The following is a 20,356-nucleotide window of genomic DNA, read 5'->3' on the forward strand; positions in this document are numbered from 1 at the left end:
TTTAATAAAAAGGGGAAAAAACGATCATTTTAAAAAAACCGGAAAAAAGCGATCATTTTTTTAAAAAAATGGAATAAAAGATCATTTTTAAAAAAAACGGGGAAAAAACGATCATTTTAATAAAACGGGAATAAAAAGATCATTTTAATAAAACGGGGAAAAAACGATCTTTTAATAAAACGGGAATAAACGATCATTTTAATAAAACGGGGAAAAAACGATCATTTTAATAAAACGGGAATAAACGATCATTTTAATAAAAAAGGGAATAAACGATCATTTTTAAAAAAAATGGAATAAAAGATCATTTTAAAAAAAACGGGAATAAACGATCATTTTAATAAAAACGGGGAAAAAACGATCATTTTTAAAAAAAACAAAAAAAACGATCATTTTAAAAAAAACGGGGAAAAAACGATCATTTTTAAAAAAAACGGGAATAAACGATCATTTTAATAAAAAAGGAATAAAGATTATTTTTTTATAAAACGGGAATAAAAAGATCATTTTTTAAAAAAAACGGGAATAAACGATTATTTTAATAAAAAAGGGGAAAAAAACGATTATTTTAATTAAAAAAAGGGAATAAAAAGATCATTTTTAAAAAAAACGGGAATAAACGTTTATTTTAATTTAAAAACGGGGAAAAACGATCATTTTTAAAAAAAACGGGGAAAAAAACGATCATTTTTAAAAAAACGGGAATAAAAAGATCATTTTAAAAAAACGGGAAAAAAGATCAAAAAAAACGGGAATAAACGATCATTTTAATAAAACGGGAATAAACGATCATTTTAATAAAAAAGGGAATAAACGATCATTTTAATAAAACGGGAATAAACGATCATTTTAATAAAAAGGAAAAACGATCATTTTAATAAAAAAGGGGGTAAACGATTTTAATTTAAAAACGGGAAAAAACGATGATTTTAAAAAAAACTGGGGAAAAAGGATCATTTTAATAAAAAGGGAATAAAGATCATTTTTAAAAAAAATGGGAATAAAGACATTTTAATAAAAGGGGAAAAAACGATCATTTTTAAAAAAAAGGGGGAAAAAATGATCATTTTTAAAAAAAAGGGAATAAAGATCATTTTTAAAAAAAGGGAATAAAGATCATTTTAATAAACGGGAAAAAAAGATCATTTTTAAAAAAAATGGAATAAAACGATCATTTTTAAAAAAAATAAAAAAAACGATCATTTTAATAAAAGGGAAAAAAGATCATTTTAATAAAAAAGGGAAAAAAGATCATTTTAATAAAAGGGGAAAAAAACGATCATTTCAATAAAAGGGAATAAAGATCATTTTAATAAAAAAGGGAATAAACGATTTTTAAAAAAGGGAATAAAGATCATTTTAATAAAAGGGGAAAAAAGATCATTTTAAAAAGGGGGAAAAAAAGATCATTTAATAAAATGGGGAAAAAAAGATTATTTTAATAAAAAGGAAAAAAACGATCATTTTAAAAAAAACGGAATAAACGATCATTTAATAAAAAAGGGAATAAAGATCATTTTAATAAAAAAAGGAATAAAGATCATTTTAATAAAAAAGGGAATAAACGACATTTTAATTAAAAAAGGGGAAAAAAGATCATTTTAATAAAACGGGAATAAAAGACCCTTTTAATAAAAAATAAAAAAAAAGAGGAAAACGATAATTTAATTTTAAATTACATGATTTTGTCTGAAGGAAAAAAATAAATATATGATGAACTAACTGAAACAAAAGAGAAAAATATAAATTGCTTTAAATCCATGGTTGTGGAGGTGGATGGTTGTGGAGGTGGATGGTTGTGGAGGTGGGGGTGGGTTTTGGAGGTGGAAAGGGGGAGGTGGATGGTTGTGGGGGTGGGGTGGTTGTGGGGGTGGAAAAGGTTTTGGGGTGGATTTGGGGGTGGGGTGGTTTTGGAGGTGGATGGCAGGGGGTGGATGGTTTGTGGAGGTGGGGTGGAGGTGGGGTGGGTTTTAGGTGGATGGTTGGAGGGATGGTTGGGGGGGTGGATGGTTGGAGGTGGGGTGGTTTGGGGGGTGGGGGTGGTTGGGGGGTGGGGAAAGGTTTGGGGGGGTTTGGTTGGGGGAGGTGGATGGTTGGGGAGGTGGGTGGTTGGAGGTGGGTGGTTTGGGGGGTGGGTGGTTTTGGAGGTGGATGGTTTTGGAGGTGGGGTTGTTGGGGGGGTGGGTGGTTTGGGGGGTGGATGGTTGGAGGTGGGGTGGTTGGGAGGTGGGGTGGTTGGGAGGGGATGGTTTTGGAGGTGGGTGGCGGGGGTGGGGTTGTGGGGGGTGGGGTGGTTTGTGGAGGTGGGGTGGTTGTGAGGTGATGGTTGGGGGGTGGGGTGGTTGTGGGGGTGGGTGGTTGGGAGGTGGGGTGGTTGTGGGGGTGGGGTGGCGGGAGGGGAGGGTTTTGGGGGGTGGATGGTTGTGGGGGGTGGATGGTTTTGGGGGTGGATGGGGGAGGTGGGGGGAAAGGGGGTTGGTGGAGGGGGGATGGCCCCGGAGGTGATGGTTTTGGAGGTGGATGGCTTGGGGGTGGGGTGGGTTTTTTTGGGGGTGGGTGGTTGTGGGGGTGGGTGGTTGTGGGGGGGATGGTTGGGAGGTGGGGTGGTTGTGGAGGTGGGTGGTTAGGGGGTGGGTGGTTTTGGAGGTGGATGGTTGTGGGGGGATGGTTGGGGGAGGTGGATGGTTGGGGGGGTGGGGGGTTTGGAGGTGGATGGTTTGAGGGGAGGGTTTTGGAGGGATGGCTTTGGGGGTGGGGGTTTGGTTTTGGAGGTGGGTGGGGGGAGGTGGATGGTTGGGGGGGAGGTGGATGGTTGTGGAGGTGGGTGGTTGTGGGGGGTGGATGGCAGGGGGGTGGGTTGGGGGAGGTGGATGGCAGGGGGTGGAAGGGTAGGGGAGGTGGATGGTTGTGGAGGTGGAAGGTTGTGGAGGTGGATGGTTGTGGAGGTGGATGGTTGTGGAGGTGGATGGTTGTGGAGGTGGAAGGTTGTGGAGGTGGATGGTTGTGGAGGTGGATGGCCAAGGGGGTAATTTTTGGAGGTGGGGTGGGGAGGTGGGTGGTTGTGGGGGTGGGGTGGTTGTGGGGGTGGGTGGCGGAGGGGGTGGTTGTGGAGGGGGGAAGGTTGGGGGGTGGGTTTGTGGGGGTGGGTGGTTTGGGGGGTGGATGGCCGGGAGGGATGGCGGAGGTGGATGGTTGTGGGGGGTGGGAAGGGCAGGGGGTGGGTGGGTTTGGGGAAATGGATGGTTGGAGGTGGATGGTTAGGGAAGGGATGGTTGTGGGGGGGATGGTTGTGGGGGTGGGAAAGGTTTGGGGGGTGGGAAAGGGTTTTGGAGGTGGGGTGGTTGTGGAGGTGGGGTTTTGGGGGTGGATGGTTTGGGGGTGGGGGTTTTTGGGAATGGGTTTGGGGGAGGTGATGGTCAGGAGGTGGGAAAGGTTGTGGAGGTGGAAGGTTGGGAGGTGGGGTGGTTTTGGGGGTGGGTGGTTTGGGGGGTGGATGGTGTGGAGGTGGATGGCAGGGGGGGTGGGGGGGGGAGGGGGATGGTTGGGGGGTGATGGTTTGTGGAGGTGGGGTGGTTGAGAGGGGATGGGGGGTGGGGGAAGGTTGTGGGGGTGGGTGGTTGTGGGGGGTGGAAGGTTGGGAGGTGGGTGGCTGGGGGGAAAGGCAGGGGGGATGGTTTTGGGGGATGGTTTGGGGGGGGATGGTTTTGGGGGTGGGGGGGTTTTGGGGGTGGGGTGGGGTGGGGGGTGGGGGAAAGGGTGAGGTATGGCAAGGGGGATGGGGAGGTGGAAGGTTGTGGAGGTGATGGTTTTGGAGGTAAGGTTTTGGAGGTGGGGTGGTTTGGGGGGTGGAAGGTTGTGGGGGGTGAGGTTGTGAGGTGGATGGTTGGGGGAGGTGGGGTGGTTGGGGGGGGTGGGTGGGTTTTGGGGGTGGGGTGGTTTGGGGGGTGGGGAATTGTGGAAAGGGGGGAACTGTGGAGGTGGATGGGTGGAGGTGGGTGGGGGAGGTGGAAGGTTTGGGGGGTGGGATGGTTGGGGGGGAGGATGGTTGTGGGGGTGGATGGTTTGGGGGTGGGGTGGGGTTTTGGGGGGGGATGGTTGTGGAGGGGGGGATGGTTGTGAGGTGGGGTTTGGGTTGGGGGGGGGATGGTTTTGGAGGGGGAAAGGTTTTGAGGTGGGTGGTTGTGGGGGTGGATGGGGGGGAGGTGGATGGTTTGGGGGGTGGGTGGTTGTGGAGGTGGGGTGGCTGTGGAGGGGGGTGGTTGGGGGGTGGGGTGGTTGTGGAGGTGGAAGGTTGGGGGGGGAAGGTTTGGGGGGTGGGTGGTTTTGGAGGTGGGTGGTTTTGGGGGTGGAGGGTTGTGGGGGTGGGAAGGTTTTGGGAAAGGGGGGAAGGGTGGGGGGTGGTTCGGGGGGGATGGTTTTGGAGGGGGGTGGTTGGAGGGGATGGTCAGGGGGGGATGGTTTTGGGGGTGGGGAAATTTTGGAGGTGGGGTGGGTTTTGGGGGTGATGGTTGGGAGGTGGGTGGTTTGGAGGTGGATGGTTGTGGAGGTGGGTGGTTTTGGGGGGTGGATGGGGTTTTGGAGGTGGATGATTGGAGGTGGATGATGGGGGGTGGATGATTGGGGGGGGTGGATGGTTGTGAGGGGGATTGGGGGAGGTGGAAAGGTTGGGGGGGTGGGGGGTTTCAGGAGGTGGATGGTTTTGGAGGTGGATGGTTTTGGGGGGTGGATGGTTGTGGAGGTGGGTGGGTTTTGGGGGTGGATGGTTGTGGGGGTGGATGGTTGTGAGGTGGGTGGCTGTGGAGGTGGGTGGTTTGGGGGGTGGATGGTTGTGAGGTGGGGTGGTTTGGGGGGTGGAAGGCGGGGGTGGATGGTTGTGGGGGAAGGTTGTGGAGGTGGGTGGGGTTTTGGGGGTGGATGGTTGTGGGGGTGGATGGCGGAGGTGGAAGGTTGGAGGTGGATGGGTAGGGGGATGGTTGTGGGGGTGGATGGGTAGGGAGGTTGGAGGTTGGTGGGAGGTGGATGGTTGTGGGGGTGGGTGGTTGTGGGGGTGGATGGGTTTTGGGGGTGGGGGGCTGTGAATTGGGTCAGGGGGTGGATGGGGGAGGTGGGGTGGTTGTGGGGGTGGGGGGGTTTGGGGAGGTGGGGTGGCGGGAGGTGGAAGGTTTGGGGGGGATGGTTTTGGAGGTGGGTGGTTGTGGGGGGGATGGGGTTTTGGAGGTGGATGGCAGGGGGTGGAAGGTTTTGGAGGGGAAGGTTGTGGAGGTGGATGGTTGGGGGGAGGTGGAAGGTTTTGGAGGGTGGATGGTTGGGGGGAAGGGGAAGGTTTTGAGGTGGGGTGGTTGTGGAGGTGGATGGTTGTGGAGGTGGAAGGTTGTGGGGGTAAAAACCCGGAGGGGGGATGGCTGGGAGGGGATGGTCAGGAGGTGGGTGGTTTTGGAGGTGGGTGGCGGAGGTGGGGGGTCAGGAGGGGGTGGTTGTGGAGGTGGGATGGTTTGGGGGGTGGAAGGTTGTGGAGGTGGAAGGTTTGGGGGGTGGATGGTTTTGGGGGTGGGGTGGTTTGAGGTGGATGGGGAGGGGGATGGTTTTGGAGGGGGAAGGTTGGGGAAAGGGGGGAAGGTTGTGAGGTGGGTGGTTGGGGGGGGTGGATGGTTTTGGGGGTGGGGTGGTTGTGAGGGGGGGTGGTTGTGGGGGGTGGAAGGTTGTGGGGGGTGGTGGTTTTGGGGGGGGATGGTTTTGGAGGTGGGTGGTTGTGGGGGTGGGGTGGGTGAGGGGGAAAGGTTTTGGGGGTGGAAGGTTGTGGGGGGTGATGGCCAGGGGGGATGGTTGTGGAGGTGGATGGGTGGGGGGTGGATGGTTGTGGGGGGTGGAGGTTGGAGGTGGGTGGTTTTGAGGTGATGGTTGGGGGGGAGGTGGGGGGATGGTTGTGGAGGTGGGGTGGTTTGTGGAGGTGGATGGTTGTGGGGGGAAAGGTTTGGGGGGTGGGAGGTTTTAGGGGGTGGGGTGGTTGGAGGTGGAAGGTTTGGGGGGTAATTTTGGGGGTGGATGGGGAGGTGGGTGGTTGGAGGTGGGTGGTTGGGGGATGGTTTTGGGGGGTGGGGGTTGTGGGGGGGTGGTTTTGAGGTGGATGGTTGTGGAGGTGGATGGTTGTGGAGGTGGATGGTTGTGGAGGTGGATGGTTGTGGAGGTGGATGGTTGTGGAGGTGGAAGGTTGTGGAGGTGGATGGTTGTGGAGGTGGATGGTTGTGGAGGTGGATGGTTGTGGAGGTGGATGGCGGGGGGAAGGTTGTGGGGGGAAAAGGGTTTTGGGGGGTGGGTGGGGAGGTGATGGTTTTGGGGGTGGGTGGTTGTGGGGGTGGATGGTTGTGAGGGGGAAGGTTTGGGGGTGGGTGGGGGGGAGGTGGATTGGGGTGGGGGTGGAGGTTGTGGGGGGTGGGGTGGTTGTGGAGGAACAGAGGTGGGTGGTTTGGGGGGTGGATGGTTTTGGGGGGGTGGATGGTTGGAGGTGGATGGTTTGGGGGGGGATGGTTGGAGGGGGAAAGGGTTTTGGAGGTGGATGGTTGGAGGGGATGCAAAAAAAGGGGGATGGTTTTGGAGGTGGATGGAAGGGGAAAGGTGTGGGAGGGGAAAGGTTTTGGAGGGGGGATGGTTGTGGGGGGTGGGATGGTTGTGGAGGGGGTGGTTGTGGGGGGTGGGGTGGCCGGGGGGTGGGAAGGTTGGGAGGGGGTGGTTGTGGGGGGTGGATGGTTGTGGGGGGTGGGTGGTTGTGGGGGTGGGGTGGTTGTGGAGGTGGATGGTTTGGGGGGTGGGTGGTTTTGGAGGTGGATGGGGGGAGGTGGAAGGTTTTGGGGGGTGGAATTTTAGGTGGATGGGTTGGAGGTGGGTGGTTGGGAGGTGGAGGTTGTGGAGGGGGGGGTTGTGGAGGGATGGGTTTTGGAGGTGGGTTTGTGGAGGTGGGAAAGGGTTTTGGGGGGTGGGGTGGTTTTGGAGGGGATGGTTTGGGGGGGGGAAGGTTGTGGGGGGGATGGTTGTGGGAGGTGGGTGGGGGAGGTGGGTGGGGAGGGGATGGTTGTGGAGGTGGATGGGGGAGGTGGATGGTTGGGAGGTGGGGTTTTGGAGGTGGGGTTGTGGGGGTGGGTGGTTTGGGGGGTGGGGTGGGTTTTGGGGGGGTGGATGGGGAGGTGATGGGTTTTGGAGGTGGGGAAAGGGTTTTGGAGGGGGGGGGTTTTAGGGGGGGAAACCCGGGGGGTGGAATTGTGGAGGTTTAGGGGTTGTGGGGGTGGGGGTTGTGGAGGTGGAAGGTTGTGGAGGTGGATGGTTGTGGAGGTGGATGGTTGTGGAGGTGGATGGGCAGGGGGTGGATGGTTGGAGGGGATGGCTGTGGGGGTGGGTGGTTGGGGGTGGATGGTTGTGGAGGTGGGTGGCGGAGGTGGGGGGTTTGTGGAGGTGGAAGGTTGGGAGGGTGGAGGTTTTGGGAAAGGGGGAATGATGTTGGAGGTGGAAGGTTGTGGAGGTGGAAGGTTGTGGAAAGGATGGTTGTGGAGGGTGGAAGGGGGGTTTTGAGGTGGGTGGGGGGAGGTGGATGGTTGGGGGGTGGGGGTTGTGGAGGTGGGGGTTTTGGAGGTGATGGGGGAGGGGATGGTTGTGGGGGTGGGGGGTGGAGGTGGGGTGGCTGGGGGGGATGGTTGTGGAGGTGGGGGGGTTTGGGGGGTGGATGGTTGTGAGGTGGGGTGGTTTGGGGGTGGGTGGCCCGGAGGTGGATGGTTGTGGGGGGTGGGGTGGTTTGGGGGGTGGATGGTTTTGGGGGTGGGGTGGTTTTGGAGGTGGGGTGGTTTTGAGGTGGAATTAGGGGGGTGGATGGTTGTGGAGGTGGATGGTTGTGGAGGTGGAAGGTTGTGGAGGTGGATGGTTTTGGGGGTGAAGGCGGGAGGTGGATGGTTGTGGGGGTGGGTGGCCCGGAGGTGGGAAGGTAGGGGTTTTTGGGGGTGTAAGGGGGGGTGGAAGGCGGGGAGGTAAAAACTGGGGGTGGGTGGTTTTGGAGGTGGATGGTGGGGGGGGGATGGTTGTGGGGGGTGGGGGGTTTTGGAGGTGATGGTTGGGGGGGGTGGGGTGGTTGGGGAGGTGGGGGGTTGTGGAGGGGTTGGGGGAAGGTTGTGGGGGTGGATGGTTGTGGGGGTGGATGGTTGTGGGGGGTGGGGGTTGTGGAGGTGGGTGGTTGTGAGGTGGGTTTTCAGGGAGGTGGTGGGTGGAAAGGGGGAGAGGTTGTGGGGGTGGAAGGTTGTGGAAAGGGTGGTTTTTGTGAGGTGGGGGTTGTGGAGGTGGATGGTTGTGGAGGTGGGGGGTTGTGGAGGGGATGGTTTGGGGGGGTGGAAGGCTGTGGAGGGGGGATGGTTTGGGGGGTGGAAGGTTTTGGAGGTGGGGTGGGTAGGGAGGTGGAGGGGGTGGAGGTGGATGGTTTTGGAGGTGGAAGGTCAGGAGGTGGATGGTTGGGGTGGGAAAGGGCAGGAGGTGGGTGGTCAGGGGGTGGATTCGGAGGTGGGGGTAGGGGGTGGGTGGTTTTGGGGGTGGAAGGGGGAGGTGAAAACAGGGGGTGGGGAAAGGGTTTTGGAGGTGGGGGGGTGGTTGTGGAGGTGGGGGGTTGTGGGGGTGGGTGGTTTTGGAGGGGGGATGGGGGGGGGATGGTTTTTGGGGGTGGGGGCTGTGGGGGGTGGGGGGTTGGGAGGTGGATGGGGGAGGTGGATGGTTTTGGGGGTGGGAAAGGGTTTTGGGGGTGGGTGGTTGTGGGGGGGGATGGTTTTGGGGGTGGATGGTTTGGGGAGGTGGGTGGTTGGGGGAGGTGGGTGGTCAGGAGGTGGATGGTTGTGGAGGTGATGGTTTGAAGGCAGGAAAGGGGGGAGGAAGGTTGGGGGGAGGTGGGGTGGTTGGGGGAGGTGGGGGGTTTGGGTTTTGGGGGGTGGATGGCTGTGGGGGGTGGATGGTTTTGAGGTGGGGTTGTGGAGGTGGAAGGCAGAGGTGGATGGTTGTGGGGGGATGGTTGTGGGGGTGGATTGTGGGGTGGAGGTGGATGGGGTTTTGGGGGTGGAAGGGGTTTTGGGGGTGGATGGGTTTTGGAGGTGGATGGGTTTGGGGGTGGATGGTTTTGAGGTGGGATGGTTGTGGGGGTGGATGGTTGTGGGGGTGGATGGTTGTGGGGGGTGGGGTGGCGGGGGGTGGATAGGGAGGTGGATGGGCGGAGGTGGGTGGTTTGGGGGGAGGTTTTGGGGGGTGATGGGAGGTGGGGTGGTTGTGGGGGGAGGTGGAGGGTTTGGGGGAGGTGGATGGTTTTGGGAGGGATGGCTGTGGGGGGGATGGTTGTGGGGGGATGGTTTGGGGGGTGGATGGCGGGAGGTGGGTGGTTGTGGAGGTGGGTGGTTGTGGGGGTGGATGGTTGGAGGTGGGTGGGGGAGGTGGGGTGGCTGGGGAGGTGGATGGGGAGGTGGATGGCTGTGGAGGGATGGTTGTGGAGGTGGGGTGGTTGTGGGGGTGATGGTTGTGGAGGTATTGAAGGGTTTTGAGGTGGATGGGGTGGGGGGAGGAATGATTGTGGGGGGTGGATTGGAGGTGGGGTGATTGGAGGGGGGGATGGTTGTGGAGGTGGAGGCCCGGAGGGGATGGTTGTGGGGGTGGAGGGGTTTTTGGGGGTGGGTGGTTGTGGGGGGGGTTTTGGATGGTTTTGGAGGTGGGTGGTTGTGGAGGTGGGATGTGGGGGTGGATGATCAGAGGTGGGTGGTTGGGGGGATGGTTAAAAGGGGGTGGATGGTTGGGAGGTGGGTGGCTGTGGGGGTGGGGTGTGGAGGGATGGTTTTGGGGGTGGGTGGGGTTTTGGGGGGGGATGGGTGGAGGTGGATGGTTTGGGGGGTGGGGTGGGGAGGTGGGGATGGTTGTGGGGGTGGGTTTGGGGAGGTGGAAGGTTGTGGAGGTGGATGGTTGTGGAGGTGGATGGTTGTGGAGGTGGATGGTTGTGGAGGTGGGGTGGTTGTGGGGGGTGGGTGGGGGGAGGGGATGGTTGGGGAGGTGGGGATGGTTTGGGGGGGGATGGTTTTGGGGGGGATGGTTTTGGAGGTGGATGGTCAGGGGGGTGGATGGTTGTGGGGGTGGGTGGTCAGGGGGTGGGGTGGGTGTGGGGGTGGGGTGGGTTTTGGAGGGTGGTTGGTGGAGGTGAAGGGTTTGGGGGGTAAGGTCAGGGGGGTGGAAGGTTGTGGAGGTGGAGGGGGTTTTGGAGGGGGATGGTTGGGGGGAGGCCCGGAGGTGGGTGGCAGGAGGTGGGTGGTTGTGGAGGTGGATGGGGTTTTGGAGGGGGGTTTGTGGGGGGTATGGGTTTTGGGGGTGGATGGTTGTGGGGGGTGGATGGGTGGGGGGTGGGTGGGGTTTTGGAGGTGGATGGTTTGGGGGGTGGTGGCCAGGGGGGGGATGGCGGGGGAGGATGGTTGTGGAGGGGATGGTTGTGATGGGATGGTTGGGGGGTGGGGTGGGTTTTGGAGGTGGGTGGTCGGGGGGTGGGGTTTAATTGTGAGGTGGAAAGGTTGTGAGGTGGACAGGAGGTGGTGGGGGAGGGGGATGGTTTTGAGGTGGATGGTTGGGGGGGTGGGTGGTTGTGGGGGTGGATGGCGGAGGGGGGGCCCGGGGGGTGGGTGGTTTTGGGGGTGGATGGGTGAGGTGGGTATTGTGGGGGTGGGGTGGTTTTGGGGGGGAAAAGGTTTGGGGGGTGGATGGTCAGGAGGTGGGTGGTTGTGGGGAGGTTGGGAGGTAAGGTTGTGGAGGTGGGGTGGTTTTGGGGGGGTGGGTGGATGTGGGGGTGGGGTGGTTTTGGGGGTGGAAGGGGTGTGGGGGTGGGGTGGTTTTGGGGGGGTGGGTGGGGGAGGGGATGGTTGTGAGGTGGGTGGTTGTGGAGGTGGGTGGTTGTGGAGGTAGGGTGGGGGAAAAAGGGGGGGTGGGTGGTTGAGGGGGGCCGGGGGGTGGATGGGGGGGAGGGGGACCAAATTTTTTAGGGGGATGGCTGGGGGAAAGGGTTTTATGATGGGTTTATGGGGTGGGGTGAGGGGGAAAAGGAGGAAATGGGAGGTTTTAGGGGGAATTTTAGGGATGGGGCCATTATGGGGATGGGCTGCAAAGTGAATAAAATTTTGGGGACTAACACACAATTTTTTAAAAACAAAATATTTTGGACTGAGACACACAAGGATTGAGAAACCAAAATTTAAAAGACACAAAATTTTGATTGAGACACAAAAATTTGTGACTGGAAAACAACAAGGGCTTAAGGCAACAAAAGGGGGACTAGGACACAAAGGGTTGGAAACAATATTGGACTGGGGGCCAAAATTTTTGATTAACACACAAAAGTGACGAGCCACAAATTTTTTTATTTAGACCCAATATTGTGACTTTTAACACAAAAATATTGTGATTGGGAAAACAAAATTTTGACCAGAACAAAAATTTTGGGGAGACACACACATTGCACTGGCACACCAAACAGGGTTTTGGGCACACAATATTTTTTGACGAACACACAAATTTTTTTATTTTTAGAACACAAATTGTGACTAGACACAAAGGACTAAAAACCCATTGGATTTAGACACACACAAGGATTTAAGCCACAATATTTTGATTAAACACAAATTTGATTTAACACACAAATATTTTTAAAAATTTGAAAACACAATTTTTTATTGAACACACACAGGGCTTAAACACACAAATTTATTAACAATTTTTCAATTTCAGGAACGAACACACAAAGTACTGAGACCAAAATACCGGTGGGCTGAAAAACACAAATATTCTATTAAGCAAAATTATTCTGATAACAACAATAAAACAGGATTTAGACACAAAAATTTTACTAACACACACACAGATTGAGAACACAAATTTAAAGACAATTTTTATTTTTGATTTGAACACAAATTGTGCAAAACACAACAAAGGATTTTTGAACAACATTTTAATTAGGGCACAAAAGGGTTTTTATACAAAACGGACTAACACAAAGGGCTGAAACACAATAGTGAAAAGAACACAAAGGGTTGAAACAATATTGTGACTTAGCACACAAATTGGGGAATTTTAAAAACAAAATTTTACTAGAACACAATATTCTGACTAGGTTTCCCCAAAATTGTGGGTAGAACACACATTTACTTTGGAAAACAAAATTTTATTAGAAACAAATTCTGACTGGAGCCAAATTCTACTAGAACAAAAGGGCTAGAAAACAAATTTGACTTTTTACACAAAGGACGGGGACACAAATTGTTAATGAGGGCACACAAATTTTGGGCTGAGACACACAATATTCTGACTGAGACACAAAACAAGTATTTAGAAAACACAATATTGGGTGAGGGCACACACAAATTGAGAAAACAAATTGTGACTGAGGGCACACAAGGGGCTGAGACACAAATTTTTAAAAGAGATACACAAATTTGGGTTGAGACACACAACAAAGGGCTGAGACACACAAATTTGGGTTTGAGACACACAATATTGGACTGAGACAACCCAAAATTTTGGGTTTGAAAAACACAAAGGGCTGAGACACACAATATTGTGGGTTTAGAAAAACACACAGGGTTAACACACAATATTTGGGTTGAGACACACAATATTGTGACTGGACACACAAAGGATTAACAAATTTTCCCAGACACAAAGGGGTTGAGACACAAATTGTGACTGGGGGACACAAAGACAGGGTTTAGATACACACAAGGGCTGAGACAACAATAGGGTTGAGATAACAAATTGTGGGCTGAGACCCCAAAACAGGGTTGGGGAAAAAATTGGATTTAGACAAAAAGATTTAGACACAAATTGTGACTGACACAAAAAGGGATTGGACAACATTGTGACTGAGATACAAAATTGGATTGAGACATTTTAAACACAATTCCGTAATTGAAACACACAATACCGTGATTTACACAATACCGTGATTTATACACAATATACCTGGAGTTTACCTGGAGAGAGTTCCGGGGGTCAACGCCCCCGCGGCCCGGTCTGTGACCAGGCCTCCTGGTGGATCAGAGCCTGATCAACCAGGCTCCTGACTTAAACACAATAAATTGACTGAAACACACAATATCTTGGCTGAAACACACAATATCTTGGCTGAAACACACAATATATTGACTGAAACACACAATATCTTGAGTGAAACACACAATATCTTGGCTGAAACACACAATATCTTGACTGAAACACACAATATATTGACTGAAACACACAATATCTTGACTGAAACACACAATATATTGACTGAAACACACAATATCTTGGCTGAAACACACAATATCTTGAGTGAAGCACACTATCTTGGCTGAAACACACAATACCGTCGCTAAGACAATTTACAAATAACCCCACGTTCAGAATATACCTCAGACGACGTTTCGGCCACATCCCAGACCATCATCAAGACTCAATTGGGAGAAACATGGGGAGAGAGTAATATGGAGAGAGGGAGAGAGAGGGAGAGAGAGAGAGAGAGAGAGCGAGAGAGAGCGAGAGAGAGCGAGAGAGAGAGAGAAAGAGAGAGAGAGAGAGAGAGAGAGAGAGAGAGAGAGAGAGAGAGAGAGAGAGAGAGAGAGAGAGAGAGAGAGAGAGAGAGAGAGAGAGAGAGAGACGTGTTGAAAAAAGAGTAGGAGAAAGGGATCAAGGAGAAATTACTTTGAATAGATGATCATACAATCACATGATGCAGCTGTGAGAGACGCTTACACTATATAATAATAATAATAATAATAATAATAATAATAATAATAATAATAATAATAATCTTTATTTCTACAAGTACATGTACAAGGTACACAGACCATAGTTGACATTAATGACATACTACACAGAAAACCCCTCGATACGAACAGCTTTTCTGGCTAATTAGGTCAATTTTGTCCTCCAGGATGCGACCCACACCAACAGACTAACATCCAGGTACCTATTTTACTGCTAGGTGAATATGGACAGGAGTTGCCTTAAGGAAACACGTTCTAATGTTTCTACCCGTACCGGGAATCGAACCCTGGACTACAGTGTGTAGTAAGGTACGTCAGAACACAATTTTATGACAAGTCTGCGTAATATACACGATAAACATTCGTCTCCCTCCATAAAAATCACCAACAGTACCATTAACAATAAGAACAATATCACAATCAACAATAAAATCACCGAAAATAACATGAATAACATCTCAGACACTAATAATGTAATAAGAATAACGTTAATATTAATATCAAATATTACATATATATTACCAACAATATCGTCAAGAATAACATCACCAACGCCAACAATAACATTATCAACACCAACAATAACATGAACAAAAACAATAACATCAACGCCAACAATAACATTATCAACACCAACAATAACATGAACACCAACAATATCAACGCCAACAATAACATCAACAATAACATTAAAATCACCAACGCCAACAATAATATTACCAACACCAACAATAACATCACCAACAATAACATCAATAAAACAAGAACAACATCGCCAACAATAACATCAGTACTAACATCAACAATAACATCAATAACAATAACATCATAAACATTACCATCAACACTAACATCAACAATAACATCATGAACAATAACATCACCAATAATAACATCAACAATAGCATCACCAACAATAACCTCAACAATAACATCAGCAATAACATCAGCAATAACATCAATAATAACATCAACAGTAATATCAACATCAATAATAACATCACCAACAATAACATCAACAATAACATCAGCAATAACATCAATAACATCAACAATAACATCACAATAACATTAACAATAACATCAACAATAACATCACAATAACATCAACAATAACATCAACAATAACATCACCACAATAACATCAACAATAACATCAAAAATATCAACAATAACATCAACAATAACATCAATAACATCAACAATAACATCAACACTTACTGGTCTTCTCCATCTTCTTCCTGGACCAGGCGAGGGTTGGGTCATGGGCCCAGAACATGAGCTCCTGACCCACACTCACGTCCTGGGTGGTGATGAGGAACACGCCCACGCCGCCCACGCCACCCACGCCGCCCATCACAACCATCCCCGTACAGTCGTCACCTGGAGGCAATATATATATATATATATATATATATATATATATATATATATATATATATATATATATATATATATTACCTCTTGTCAACACGTCTCTGAGGGAGGTTTCATATGCAGACCGAAATATTAATTCTGAAAGATTTTTAATTTTTTTGAGATACTGACAAAGGGCGTAACAGCTTCCAAAATTATTTTTTTTAACATCTCGGAAAAAAATTTATATTAGTAATTAGTCCTAAGATTAAGTGAATGTAACTTCCAAAACAGAGGTATAACTACAATGATTGGTGGATAATGTAGGAGAGCAATGTTATAACTACAATGATGGATAACGAAGTTAATCATGAGGAATAATAACTTCAAGTACATAGAAGTATACATCGAAGTACAGAAGAGAACACTGAAGTACAGGAGAGTACATCGAAGTACAGGAGAGAACATCGAAGTACAGGAGAGAACATCGAAGTACAGGAGAGAACATCGAAGTACAGGAGAGAACATCGAAGTACAGGAGAGAACACTGAAGTACAGGAGAGTACATCGAAGTACAGGAGAGAACATCGAAGTACAGGAGAGAACATCGAAGTACAGGAGAGAACATCGAAGTACAGGAGAGAACACTGAAGTACAGGAGAGTACATCGAAGTACAGGAGAGAACACTGAAGTACAGGAGAGTACATCGAAGTACAGGAGAGAACATCGAAGTACAGGAGAGTACATCGAAGTACAGGAGAGAACATCGAAGTACAGGAGAGTACATCGAAGTACAGGAGAGAACACTGAAGTACAGGAGAGTACATCGAAGTACAGGAGAGAACATCGAAGTACAGGAGAGTACATCGAAGTACAGGAGAGAACATCGAAGTACAGGAGAGTACATCGAAGTACAGGAGAGAACATCGAAGTACAGGAGAGTACATCGAAGTACAGGAGAGAACATCGAAGTACAGGAGAGTACATCGAAGTACAGGAGAGAACACTGAAGTACAGGAGAGTACATCGAAGTACAGGAGAGTACATCGAAGTACAGGAGAGAACATCGAAGTACAGGAGAGTACATCGAAGTACAGGAGAGAACACTGAAGTACAGGAGAGTACATCGAAGTACAGGAGAGTACATCGAAGTACAGGAGAGAACATCGAAGTACAGGAGAGTACATCGAAGTACAGGAGAGTACATCGAAGTACAGGAGAGAACATCGAAGTACAGGAGAGTACATCGAAGTACAGGAGAGTACATCGAAGTACAGGAGAGTACATCGAAGTACAGGAGAGAACATCGAAGTACAGGAGAGTACATCGAAGTACAGGAGAGAACATCGAAGTACAGGAGAGTACATCGAAGTACATGAGAGTACATCGAAGTACAGGAGAGTACATCGAAGTACAGGAGAGTACACTGAAGTACAGGAGAGTACATCGAAGTACATGAGAGTACATCGAAGTACAGGAGAGTACATCGAAGTACAGGAGAGAACATCGAAGTACAGGAGAGTACATCGAAGTACAGGAGAGTACACTGAAGTAATGAGAACGACAGAAGAGGACTTGAAAGTCCAAAGGCTGTCCACTCAGAACTATCAACTTGTAGCTAGAATAAGGAGTAGGAGAGAGAAAGATTACCATCAGTCTCACAGGGATGCACAAGACAGAGATAACGCCGATGGTTAATAATGAAAAAGAATGAATGGACATTATAGAAAATGAGGAGCCATTGTACGCAGGGTTGAGAGAAGGGGAGGTCATTGTACGCAGGGTCGAGAGAAGGGGAGGTCATTGTATGCAGGGTTGACAGAAGGGGAGGTCATTGTACGCAGGGTTGAGAGAAGGGGAGGTTACCACACATAGGGGTGAAAGATTTAAACAGAGAGTGGAGAAACAGTGGGATGACTAAAGAAGGGAATAATTCGAGACATCAGAGGGATAAATTGAGAGGAATAGAGAGAGAGAGAGAGAGAGAGAGAGGCACTGGGAGTAAGCTGGTCCAGCTTCTCCCCGTCCAAACTTTAAGCAGTGACTGAGCTAACAAGCAAAAACTACCCTTCAAAACTCACACTAATTTTTTTTCTTTCCCTTCCTCGGATAGAAGGTGAAAAATGAGCTAGCTCTTATTGAGCACAGCAGCAGTTCAAAATTGACCGCCTGCGTCTGAATGGTCTCAACGTAAGGCGACGCTCAGGACGAAGTAAAGCCAGGTATAAAAACTCGAGACCTACCTCGGGGCAAGGTAGGACTCGGGGCAAGATAGGTCTCGGGGCAAGGTAGGACTCGGGGCAAGGTAGGACTCGGGGCAAGGTAGGACTCGGGGTCAGCTAGTACTCCACACAATCTGGGATCTGACTCCAAAAATTCATCCCTCGACCGGATGCCCCAGCTTCATCCGGCTGTAGAGATGAATGCCGCAGACTCATGGGAGTGCCGCAGACTCATGGGAGTGCCGCAGACTCATGGGAGTGCCGCAGACTCATGGGAGTGCAGCAGGCTCATGGAAGTGCCGCAGACTCATGGGAGTGGAGCAGGCTCATGGCATCTGGGTATCCTTACAGTTTGATCTGGGGTACATGATTGGTCTACGACCACCTGTGCCACCCCAGGTCGAGCCAGCCTGTACAGAGAGTCAGGCTGAATGATTAGCATTTTTCTGGAGATCAGCGGACGGAGGCTCGAGCCTCGAACACTCGTTCATATAAACATAAGAACAGAGGTGTAAAACAAGATGGGTCACAGAGAAACAAAACACATGCTTCGTGTTAACATTTCTTATCAACAAAACGTTTCGCCACGACAAGAGTCAGTAGTGGCGAAACGTTTCCTCACTGTGTCTCATTTACCGTCCCTTATCCACGAGGATTACTCACTGGGGTCCAGGATTGGTCTGAGGACCACCACGAGGTTGGCTGAGTCGCGGTCCGGGGCCGGTCTCAGGTACCTGGTCCAGTTGCTACGACGAGGGTCCACCGTACTTACATATCGCTTCCCCTCACCGCTGAATACCTGCAAGGAGACAGCACAGTTGTTTAGTGGCGGTGGTGTGATGGGAAAACGTATTTAATGATGCTAAAGTGAGGGACTGGGGACAATGCTGTGAGTCTTGGCTATACATACATATACAGTATGTATATATATATATATATATATGTATATGTCGTGCCAAATAGACAGAACTTGCGATCTTGGCTTAAATAGCAACGCTCATCTTGCCATATAGGACAAGCGAAAATTTGTGTATGCAATAATTTCGCCAAAATCATTCTGAACCTAACGAAAAAATATATTTCACTGTGTTTGTTTAGTATTAAATTACTGTAAACAAATCTAAAATATATTTAGTTGGGCTAGGCTAAAATAAATTGCTCTTGTTAAAACAAGGTTAGGTAAGTTTTCTAAGTTTCTTTTGGTGCAAAATTAAAAAAATTTACATTAACATTAATGAAAAAAATATATCTTTAAACGTGTAAGAGAAAATTTTGGAAAGGACTTAATTTTAAACGATTTCTTGCTAATTGACCAGTTTTACATATTCGGCACGACATATATATAATGAGAAAATGCATTTACTGAAGATATTTCCGCTAAATCCGTTAGAGTCTTACAGCATCTGGGTAATAGGAGGTAATCAGATCTGATCCGATGAAGAGAAGGGTAGCTCCATATCAGGGAATCAAGAACCCATTACTATCATCAAGGGGTCCCATCCAAAAGGTGAAAATAGATTTCATGGTTACTGGGTCATTAAAGCCTACAGCCGACTCAAGAATAAGTAAAGCCTATAGCTCGTACGAGGGTATTTAAAGCCTATAGCTGTATGAGAGTAAAGCCTATAGCTGTATGAGGGTATTTAAAGCCTATAGCTGTATGAGGGTATTTAAAGCCTATAGCTGTATGAGGGTATTTAAAGCCTATAGCTGTATGAGGGTATTTAAAGCCTATAGCTGTATGAGGGTATTTAAACCCTATAGCTGTATGAGGGTATTTAAAGCCTATAGCTGTATAAGGGTATTTAAAACCTATAGCTGTATGAGGGTATTTAAAGCCTATAGCTGTATGAGGGTATTTAAAGCCTATAGCTGTATGAGGGTATTTAAAGCCTATAGCTGTATGAGGGTATTTAAAGCCTATAGCTGTATGAGGGTATTTAAAGCCTATAGCTGTATGAGGGTATTTAAAGCCTATAGCTGTATGAGGGTATTTAAAGCCTATAGCTGTATGAGGGTATTTAAAGCCTATAGCTGTATGAGGGTATTTAAAGTCTATCAGCTGTACGAGAATCATTTAAGTCTATCGATGCTCGAGGGGTCATTAAAGCTGCATATCAACCCAACATTATTGATGACAGATATTTTGATTACTAAAATACAGATTAAAGTTATCACTTTATACACGCGAATACACACACGTCGAGGTGTGTATACACTGAGAGATATACACACCTCACCGTGTGTGTGTGTGAGTGTGTGTGTCGCTGGGAAACGACAAGGACTACTGCCCCCAGCCTGTCCTGTCATGGCCGCGTCAGCACGACATAATGCTGATATGAACGACAGTGTTCACATGAACACCAGACAGCACGACATAATGCTGATATGAACGACAGTGTTCACATGAACACCAGACAGCGCGACATAATGCTGATATGAACGACAGTGTTTACATGAACACCAGACAGCACTACCCTGCAACACTATACCCTGTTGATGCTTACCCTGCAACACTATACCCTGATGATGCTTACCCTGCAACACTATACCCTGTTGATTCTTACCCTGCAACACTATACCCTGTTGATGCTTACCCTGCAACACTATACCCTGTTGATGCTTACCCTGCAACACTATACCCTGTTGATGCTTACCCTGCAACACTATACCCTGTTGATGCTTACCCTGCAACACTATACCCTGTTGATGCTTACCCTGCAACACTATACCCTGATGATGCTTACCCTGCAACACTATACCCTGTTGATGCTTACCCTGCACACACTATACTCTGTTGATGCTTACCCTGCAACACTATACCCTGATGATGCTTACCCTGCAACACTATACCCTGGTGATGCTTACCCTGCAACACTATACCCTGTTGATTCTTACCCTGCAACACTATACCCTGTTGATTCTTACCCTGCAACACTATACCCTGTTGATTCTTACCCTGCAACACTATACCCTGTTGATTCTTAACCTGCAAC

At 49.2% G+C, this 20,356-nt stretch overlaps 1 protein-coding gene across 1 annotated transcript in view; it reads right to left on the bottom strand.

The window, feature by feature from the left end:
* Positions 1-20,356, bottom strand: part of LOC128695894 (uncharacterized) — a 451,682-nt gene that overhangs the window by 147,851 nt on the left and 283,475 nt on the right. The window contains exons 5-6 of the mRNA XM_070092812.1: positions 18,024-18,159; positions 15,003-15,164 (exon numbers count right to left, since the gene is read on the bottom strand). Of these exons, the coding sequence (XP_069948913.1) occupies positions 15,003-15,164; positions 18,024-18,159 (298 nt within the window). The remainder of the gene's footprint in view (positions 1-15,002; positions 15,165-18,023; positions 18,160-20,356) is intronic.

Source organism: Cherax quadricarinatus, chromosome 41 (assembly GCF_038502225.1).
Source record: "Cherax quadricarinatus isolate ZL_2023a chromosome 41, ASM3850222v1, whole genome shotgun sequence".
Classification (NCBI taxonomy): domain Eukaryota; kingdom Metazoa; phylum Arthropoda; class Malacostraca; order Decapoda; family Parastacidae; genus Cherax; species Cherax quadricarinatus.